We start from the raw sequence: 10110 nt of genomic DNA, 5'->3' as shown, positions 1-10110 counted from the left end.
CCATCCATCCATCCATCCATCCATCCATCCATCCATCCATCCATCCATCCATCCTTTTATTTATAGCCCTCTTTTCCCCCAGATTAGGACTCAGTGGCTTACAAAAAATACAGTAAAAACAAATACAGCTAAAACCATACAAATTTGAGATTAAAACAGTAAGACTAGAGGGACAGTGTGGTGTAGTGGTTCAAGCATTGGACTATGACTCTGGAGGCCAGGGTTTGAATCCTGTCTCAGCCATGTAAACCTACTGAGTGACCTTGGGCAAGTCACAATCTCTCAGCCTCAGAGGATGGCAATGGCAAACCGCTTCTGATGAAACCTGCCAAGAAAACCCCATGATCAGTTTGCCTTAGGGTCGCCATACATGTGCATATTGTTAGTTTTGAATATCACATATACTCAAATATAAGTCGACCTCATGTATAAGTCTAGGGCATGTTTTGGGGCCAAAATTATGGACTTTGCTATGACCCGTGGCTAAGTCAAGGGTAAAACTTAGGGGCATATACAAAGGAGCTAAAGGACGAAGCAAAGCAAAACAATGTCAAAGAACTTACAAAATTCCAACAGACAGAACTCTTTTTGCTTACTCTTAAGGCTGGATGCTTTTCACCAGGGATGATTCCTTCTTTTAAATGAGCGTTAAAATACATTACTTACATTGACCGTGGGTTAGTCGACTCAGGTTTTTGGGGTCAATTGTTTGACCTAAATTTCTAGACTTACGCATGAGTATACACAGTAATAAGTTTGCTGACGTATGCTAAACTGTTCTTCTTTTTTGTGGTGTGGGAAACTATCTTGATTCTTTCCCATGTTATTTCTGCCTCTGGTCCCCAATTTTCTTTTAAAGAAGTAATGCCAGAGAAATATATAGTTTGTTAACTGATATATACCTGTATAAAGTTGAGGGCTGATGCATTCAGTTTCATTGCAATTGGTGACAAGAGTCCCACCTTCCTCTGCTAAAGGAAGCAACCTTAGTGCATCTTTTTCTTCCATTTACAATGAGAACTAAATTTTTCCCATACATATTTAAAAGGTTTGGTGACCTCTGGTGGTTAAAAGCAAGATTATTCTGTTTTGTTTCCCAAATATCCAACCAGGCTGTTGAGTGTTTACAGTAAGCCTTCCTTGCCTCTAACCACGATTTCCCTAAGCTTTTTCTTGACTGCTTGCTGGCATCCCAAGTGTGGCTTCCATGTTTCCCGATTATATGCCATATGGGCATAAAGAAATGGCGCCCAAGACAGGTATGCTGACAGCCTTTACAAGTGCAGGTATCTGAGACAGGTGCCATCCTCTGGAGCTCAGTTTGAATGAGTAGCACTGTTTGTACGATGATTTAAAACTGATAATACCAAGCTAAACACAATAAGCACATATGATATTATCCTATGACTAACACATTCAGATTCTTAATTGGGTTCTAATAAATGCCTCTTCTCTTTCCAGACGTTGGATCAGAAAGATACACTTTTGGTTTTACTGTTCGCGACTCGCCATCTTGCTTCATCAATGTCCATTCCTGGGGAAGAGAGGAATACATTAAACTGCTTTCTGAAAGCTTTAGAGTAGGCGACTGTGGTAAGCTGGAGTTTATTCCAAACATATTTCAATTTCGGTACATTTTCCCCGCTCTTTAAATCAATGTGATGTGTTTGTGGTCTGATAGTGCGCTTTCCGTCAAGGAGCTGCAGACTATTTAATTGGAACCAAAATGTTCCGTTAAACTGAGCAAAAGGGGAAGAAGTAAACTTTAAAAAGCCAGTATTCAAATGTAGTAAAGCTGTCATCAAGAGGCAAAGACGCGAAAAGCAATCTCCCAGATTCCTTAGAACTGAAATATGTATTATGTTTCATTGTTCCCCCAAATTGTTCATAAATGTAATAACAGTTTATCATGAAAGGTACAACTAGGCCAGAGTCAAGCGCTGAGTTAAGGGTGCAATCCTAAGCGCACTTACTTAGGAAAAAGATCAACTGAAGCCAACAGGATTAAGTTTTGAGTAAACCATAGGACTGCAATGAAAATCCCCTTCACTTCAGTGGGAAAGTTAAGAATATGTTTAAGTATGTTAACCATGGCTTACCTTTTCTACTACTGAAATGGGCATTGAAAGTGCTTTACTTTGTCTGGATTGTGCCAAATGTGCCTAAATAACATTATTCATTCTGCAGTCCATTAGAAGACAATGAGATTTGTGATAGCTTCTTTATAATAATGTTAATATTTTGCTCGACCATTGATCCAGCTTTGTATTTTTATACACAGAACAGAGACAAGAGCATCCTCCCAAGTAATTTCCCACATGCTGTTTAAAGTAAAGGCTACAAGAAACTGTACCATTTCTGGGAAATGAACGGGTTCACATAGAATGATGGGATGGATCCCTAAACTTTTAAGTATTCTCCAAAAGCATGTGGTTCCTATGCTTTTAGGGGTTGGGAGAGGTGTTCCTGGTTGATTTAACTCTTCCCACTACTTCCTATTTGTAACATCCCTGTAACCTGAGGGCTACAATGAGGAAATGTTAGGTTTTGATTCATTTACTATGTGTTAAAGTGATGTTGCATCCCGTTGTCATTCCCACACAACTGCTTGCACAGTAAACCTTAGGGCTGCGTTGCAAGAGTATCTTACTATCTACATACGTAGGCTGTAATTTAAATCCAGATTTTATGTGACTTTCTGTCATCTTCCTCCTATTACAGTCACAATTGAAAACCCTTTAGTACAAACAAAAGAAGTGGAAAAGGAAGAAAAATTCAACCCTGCTACTCCAAGGTAAATGTTAACGCCACAATGGACATCTAATAACAGCTTCTAAAGTATGTCTTGGTTACATAGCCTGGATATACACAGCTACCTGCTTCCAGAGCATTTGTTCAGAAGCTTTCAAGACATGGGCAAGGTTATATAGGGAGACACGGTCCTTCAGGTGAGCCTGTGGGATGTAGTGGTTTGAATGCTGGATTGGGATTCAAATCCACATCCAGCCATTGAATCCCATTGAGTGACCTTGGTCAAGCCTCACTCTCTCAGCCTCAGAGGAAGGCAAAGGCAAATCCCCTCTGAACAAACCTTGCCAGGAAAATCTCATAAGTTAACCTTAGGGTTGTCATGAGTTGCAAATGCAACAAGAATCCTAAAGATAGGTATTGAGGAAAGGCTTTATAACAGAAAAAGTATAACATCTGACAACAGCATATCATAATTCGGAGAGTTCATAATGTACGGACATGCTTTCTGTACTGACCGGTAAATTGTTATGTATCTTCACATCAGCTGCTACAAGCTACTGCTCAGTGAAAACCATTCCACTGTCAAAATCTGTTCTCCCGGAGAAGCAGACGCCAAACTGCTGTCCCTGTTGAACCTACCTGTGAAGGACCCTCAAGATTTTTACTCACTGGGGGATATTGTGGCCAATGGACAGAACCTGGATGGAAGAATTATTAATGTCTTGGCTGCCATTAAATCAGTAAGTCAGAAAATCATACAAATTAAGAGGATGCTTCTGTGGTAGTTTGATGATCTCATTGATTTCTGCATAGATAAAGATTTATTGGGTCATGGTCGATTGGAATGATCTTTTGTCTTGGTCAGCAGTCACTTGACTTGATTAATGCTAAGAGAGGCTAACAAGCAACGTTAATAAAAAGCTTCAAAAAAGAAGTATCCCACAAAGCCTGTGTGTATCTATGTGTTCAGAACCAAGTCAGGTGTTTCTTTGTTCATTTTGCAAAGGTTGGCGTGCCCAAATACTTCACCACTTCCGACAGGCGGAAAGGCCACAGATGTGAAGTTAAGCTGTATGATGAAACCGAGTCTTCTTTTGCAATGATATGGTAAGGTGTTTTCTAAGGGTGTTTCCAGGTGGACAGTCAAAAATTCAATTTTTGTCACCTGAAAAAAGACTTTCAGTGTAAGAACAAAGACGAAGGAAGTGTCTTTAGCGGGCGAACATGGAGAGGTTAAGTAGAATACATGCATTGTCATAGCACATATGAGACTAACTGAGAGAAAGAGGTTGGTATCATAAGCTTTTGTAGACCAAGTCTACCTCATCCAGATGCAAATCAGTCTAAGAAAGCTTGTGCTACCAACTTTTGTCTCTCAGTCTCAAAGATGCTTCAAGTCACTTTTGTATACTGATCCATGATAGTCTGATCTTCCCACATGATTTCATGAGTAAGACAGTATAACTGTATGACCTCCTTTAGAAGCAAGTACCTGGGATCACAGTTCAGTTATTCTCCTCCCAAACTGGACACAAGTGCAAGCTGCTGCCATAAACAAAAGACTCTGACTGTGTGGCCTCTGTGACAATATAGCAGCAATAATTAAATGGCACCAATATCCATTAACCTCCATTACCTATAAGGCTGTCCGGTACAATGGCCTTGAATATATTACCAGTCTCTATGAGTTATTGACAAATTCTTCCCTCGGGAGAGGCAAAGTGAAACAGCCACAAATCAATTATGAAAGGTCATCATGGAGATGAAGAAATAAAAAAAAAGCCATTTAGTTAGGGAGGCCATTGATGATCCTCCTTGCTCAACGTATAGTCAAGCTCTATCTGAAGGTCAAGCTTTGCATGAATGCTCATGTCAAGGCCTCTGAATGTAAACAGTTATTTAATAAATGGCGTCTTTCTAGGCGATATCAGTAAACATTTGCAAATGTACTTGCTATTGCTATCTCCTCTTCCATTTTGTATGCACCTCCCCATCAACCTGATCAGTAGCAAAATGATCATTATTGGTATCACAACATCTCTGAACTTGGGAGGTTTCATTTGCCTGTTATACCAAGTAGCTTTTTATAGTACACCCTCCAACGTTTCATAAAGAAAAACTGTTCAAAACACGATGTTTTCTGGTTTCACCTAATAAGGCTCCATTTATTAAATAACTGTTTATGTTTAGAAGCCTTGACACCAGCATTCATGCATTGCATTTCTCAAACACACATATTTTGTATGCAGAGAGATCTTGTAGTACTTTTGACTGAAGAAAGAAGTTGGCAGCATGAGCTTTTCTAGACTTTTAATTTAATTTAATTCTATTTTATGTACAGCGCTGTGTAAATCTACAGTGCTTTATAAATAAAGTTTAATAATAATAACAGACTTAAGTCTACATCCCTATTCACTGTAGGTCCAAAATACACTGCAGAAATAACCTGGTTTGACACTGCTTTAACTGCCCTGGCTCAGTGCTAGGGAACTGTAGTTTGCTGTGGCACCAGAGCTTTCTGATAGAGAAGGCTGTCACAAAACTACAGTTCCCAGCATTCCCTAGCATTGAGCCAGGGCGGTTAAAGTGACGTCAAACTGGATTATTTATGCAGGGTGTTTTGGCATGTAGACATAAGTCTAGGAAAGCTCATGCTGCCAATTTCTTTCACTTAGTCTCAAAGGTGCTACAAGATCTCTCTACATGCTGATTTTATAGACTAACTTGGCTATACTTTTGCATACATATTTTGGTCAGTCACTCTCATTGCTTCCCATATATATTTAACACTATTCCTAGCCTGCTTCAGCTCCTCTCTCCATGCAAACCCATTCAATGAAGTCAAATGCCCTGTCTTAGGTGCTGTTTACCCTAAAAATATTGATGGGGATGAAGTCTAGGACATTCACACTTGCCTTGCTGTTCTTTTCCTGTAATGTCTTGTAATGGTTTGCTGTTGGGAAAAAAGGTAACAGATATCTGATTAGGGACGTTTTGATCCTTCAAATGCTTGCTAACTTTCCTTTATTTGCTTTTATTATCTGGTAATATTGTCATTTCTTTCCTTTTATGCAGTTGGTACAGAATATGGCAGCCAGGTTGGTCACAGGAACAGCAAGGAGTGACCATATAACACCAATATTGAAGTCACTCCACTGGCTGCCTATCAGTTTCCGGGCACAGTACAAGGTGTTGGTTATCACCTTTAAAGCCCTACATGGCTTGGGCCCAACCTATCTAAGGGATCACCTGCTTCCATACAATCCGCCCCGTACCCTCAGGTCCTCTGGGAGGAATTTATTACAGCCCTTAAAGACCAGGCTGACGGCGACCTCCCAGAGGACATTCTCTGCAGCCGCTCCCAACTTATGGAATGGCCTGCTGGACGAGATCCGTCAAATCACCAATCTAGAGAGCTTTAAAAAGGCCATTAAGACAGATCTCTTCTGGCAAGCCTTCCCAGAATAAAATGCTCAGCCACAAATAAGACTTCCCATCCAGTGAACTCTGCCCATGATGATTTTTATTTAGCTTAGTCGGTTTTAATATGTAGTTTTTAATCTCACATTGTTTAATCTTGTTTTAAGGGGGGGGCATTATGTATATATGGCTGTATTTTAACCTGTTGTAGGCAGCTTTGATTGCTTGGCAAAAAGCGGGATAGAAATAAATTTTTTATTATTATTTATTTTATTATTCTGGGTTTTCAGTATTTGAAAACAGGAGTGATTTTGCAAAAGCATAAACGCTTCATATTTATACAAAAATAAATTATAATACAGTGCAATCAAATTAGCAATGTTTTTGTTAACTATCTCTCCAGCTGGGACAATGAATCCATCCAGCTTGCACAGACCTGGATGCCTCGGGAAACAGGTATCAGCTTTCGGTTTTCTTCCCAAATATTTTTGCCGACACTGTCACCAATGTCAAGCTTTGATTAAAATAACAAACCAATCGTACCTTCCTTACCAGTTATATTTGCAGCAGATGTAAGGATCAACTTTGACAAATTCAGAAACTGCATGGTTGCAACCGTAATTTCCAAAACCATCATCACTACTAATCCTGGTAAGGGTCAGTTATAAAACCCTGTTTGAACTATATAAAACCCCTTATAATATCCAAATTTTTTAAAATAAAAAGGACGGCTTGTTATTTAAAAACTAATGCTACTTTTTAAAAGTCTATAGACTTTTTTGCCCCAATTTACAACATTTTTTTTAAAGTGACAGACATGGGATATATCCACACTACATAATTCTACATAATACTATAAGACACTTTTGTTGGTTACCGTTCATTGACACACCAACCGTAACACACTGCATTAATCATTTAGCTAAAATTGACAATTAGGTATTTTGGCTTTGTACAGGTTTGCCTTTATTAATAGTACTGCATTTTATTTTTTTTGGAAGACACACCAGAAGCAAACATTCTGCTCAACTTTGTCAGAGAAAGCGCAGAAATGTTAGATTTGGAGGATGACATAGGAGATCAGTTCCGAAACTCCGTAAATTGTAAGTGTTCTTTCAATTATTTATTTATTTGATAAATTGATATACACAGCTTAGGACCTTGATTGTGGTCCTCCTCTATTAAATATAAGCAGAACCCTCCAATCTGAGTGAAAGTATATATTTTAAACTGCAAAAACTAGCCATGCTAGATAAGACTGATGGGAGTTGCAGTTGTCCAAAACATCTGAAGAGCACTAGGATGCGTCTCTGTTCAGTCAATCATGCTGAACTAAATAGCTCTGATTATAATATATGTAAGCATTATTATATGTATTAGTAGTAGTAGTAGTAGTAGCAGCATATTTATTTCTGTCCTACCTTTCCCCTCAAACTGGGAGTCAAGTACATACATAATACATATCCTACTTAAGTAGCATACTATTTCCAATGTCAAAATGTGACAGGTAAATCAGTTTTGTTTTGATGTATCAAAACAATTTCACCCTTTTAAAATGATTTTAAACTCATGTTAAAACCATTTGTATCGAACTTAAATGACCACGAGTTTCTCAGTATCTTTAGAAAGTTTGAACTAAATTTCAGATAATCTGAATCCTCCCATTTTCTTTAGTGCAGACAATATTGGATGTTTATACAGTGGAACAGTTAAAATCTGAAGCTTTGCAGAACATGAGGAAGCCAGAACCTTTATATGGTATCATTTTTGCCTACATTTCTACACTGAATATTGATAATGAATCGACAAAGGTAATACGAAACAGATGGTAAGCAGCGCATTACATTTTTTACCAATGACATTTCCTTCCTTATCCCAAACCATCTTAGAAAACTTCCAAATCCCTTTTCTAATTCTGCATCAAAGCCTTTCCTGAACTAGTCTCACTTCACTTAACTGTCTTGTCTAAGCATTCTCTGCTCCGCAGTCATTTTTCTATCTTGCCTCTGTGTCATAATTTCTACAGACCAATGCGCTAGACAGCATTCATAGACTTTGTTTTAATTAATTAATTAATTAATTAATTTTATTTCAATGCTTTAGCTTCTCCTCTTGTGGCAGTTAAGAGACTGCAGGTCAGTACTGTGGAAGTACAATGAAGTGGCAGTCTTACCAGGGATGGTTTGCAGTTCATCCACCTTCACCAGGGTTAGGGGTGAAGGACTCCTGTGAATGTGGACAACTGAAAAAACACTATTCCTGTATAGGAATCTCCAGGTCCTCCGGTGCAACTCTGTGCTCTTTATTCTGTTTTGCAGTGCCAAGTGCCACTACGTTGTCAATGAGAGTACAAACACATGTTCCTTCTGTACCAGCGCTCTTACCTCTTCAGAGGCGATTCCAGTCTTTGCCAGCTTTGATTTAATAGTTGATCTGACTGACCACACAGGCACACTTCATTCTTGCAGCCTCTCGGATACAGTAGCTGAGGAAACCTTAGGTTACACGGTGAGACCATACTAGGAATGGCTTTCCTCCGTTTCTGGTTGTTGTGCCAGCAAAAATATTACTGGGAATTTTTGTCATGGCTGTTTAGGGTCTGTCTAGCTTAAAGTGTTTCGCGTGCAGCAAAAACGCTTGTAACTCTTATTGCCACTATGGCATCAGGAAGCAGGCTCTATAGCGTACCAACGTTAAGCAGGAATAAATGTGCCAAACAATAAAATTTTGTTGGTCCCCCCCAGAGATCTAAAAGTACTTTCCAGAATTATTGATCTATGGAAGCCAATATAGTAGTACTGAGACAAGATCTCAGGTTTTTATACCATTATCACTTGGTTATCTTGGCTGTTCAATTTGTATACCCACCTCACTCCTCCCTCTATTTTGAGAAATTATGAAAAGCTGAGGTGGGCACTTCAAGTTCTCATTTGGTTTGGAGAAGGTTTTGGGTTTGGGACATTGCACTTCCTTCTCAAAAAGTACATCTTCTTGCCAATTATGTACATTTCAACCTGTGGTTTTTCCCATTAGGTCCAGGAGTTCCAGACTCTGACAGAGGATCAAAGGACAGCCCTGAAATGGCACCTTCTGTTAGAACGAAGCAAAGTTTACTTTAAGGTATATATAGAAATGAAGCTTGAAATAATGAAATGCATACCAAAGAAAGCAATGTTTCCTTGACACTCGCCACCCAATTCCACCCTCCTATTTTCTGCTGTGAAACCCAATGATCAGAATTTCTTTTCCCAAATCAAATGATCTATAAGAGGAAGGCCACAATGGTATGGAGCATTTTATTCAGTAAGAATGTGACTTGAAGAAAAGGTGTATTTTCCCTTGTTGGAGCAAAAGCAACTGGCAAAGAAAGGAGGTAAGAAAACAATGCAAGGGATAAGATTAAGAATCCTTTCCCCTTCCATTTCTTATTTCAAACCGATTCATACTTGCACCGTTATCCTATTTTATCTTTTCTAATGAAAAAGGGAAAGAAGTTTTGTTTTATTAAGCCATTAATTCAGACTTATTCCACAGGTTATACCTTCAGCAAATTCACGAACTGGACTGAGAGTGAGTCTGCTTTCTTGCAAGCTAGCAGATCCAGTGGAAGCCAGTCAAAGCTTGTCTGGAAAAGAAAAATAACTACCCCACCTTCAAAACAGTTGGAAGGAATTTTTCATTATGTTTTAGTACGGTGAAACAATTATTTATCCATAAATTTCATCCTCGTTGCATAGTTGCTAAGAATAGTGCTTTATCAAAACTCATTTAAGTTCATTATGTTGTTTAAGGAACAGTTTAACATCTTCCAAAATTTCTCCAAGCAATTTCTAATTGCTCTTTGAAGGAAGTAAAATTGTATCTCTGTGTAATAAATTTGAGAAAAATATTATTGTGAAGTTTAAATTCACTTTCTCTGCAAGCGTTTTAAAAAAAATC

At 38.6% G+C, this 10110-nt stretch overlaps 1 protein-coding gene across 4 annotated transcripts in view; it reads left to right on the top strand.

Annotated features, from left to right (window-relative positions):
• The window catches only part of MEIOB (meiosis specific with OB-fold), a 19421-nt gene extending 9368 nt beyond the window's left edge, over positions 1 to 10053 (top strand). For 3 of the 4 annotated variants that reach the window (XM_042437633.1, XM_042437632.1, XM_042437634.1), the window contains 11 exons: positions 1462 to 1593; positions 2722 to 2794; positions 3296 to 3491; positions 3758 to 3858; positions 6575 to 6627; positions 6727 to 6822; positions 7173 to 7274; positions 7846 to 7999; positions 8490 to 8679; positions 9205 to 9291; positions 9706 to 10053. In XM_042437633.1, coding sequence (XP_042293567.1) covers positions 1462 to 1593; positions 2722 to 2794; positions 3296 to 3491; positions 3758 to 3858; positions 6575 to 6627; positions 6727 to 6822; positions 7173 to 7274; positions 7846 to 7999; positions 8490 to 8679; positions 9205 to 9291; positions 9706 to 9813 — 1292 coding nt within the window. In that variant the 3' untranslated portion in view covers positions 9814 to 10053. The remainder of the gene's footprint in view (positions 1 to 1461; positions 1594 to 2721; positions 2795 to 3295; positions 3492 to 3757; positions 3859 to 6574; positions 6628 to 6726; positions 6823 to 7172; positions 7275 to 7845; positions 8000 to 8489; positions 8680 to 9204; positions 9292 to 9705) is intronic. The other variant, XM_042437635.1, reaches the window with a different exon arrangement.
• The last annotated feature ends 57 nt before the right edge of the window (positions 10054 to 10110 follow it).

The sequence above is a fragment of the Sceloporus undulatus genome, chromosome 8 (genome assembly GCF_019175285.1).
Source record: "Sceloporus undulatus isolate JIND9_A2432 ecotype Alabama chromosome 8, SceUnd_v1.1, whole genome shotgun sequence".
In the NCBI taxonomy this organism is placed as follows: Eukaryota; Metazoa; Chordata; class Lepidosauria; order Squamata; family Phrynosomatidae; genus Sceloporus; species Sceloporus undulatus.
Note: the sequence above shows the minus strand (reverse complement) of the source record. Positions and strands in the feature narration are given on the sequence as shown.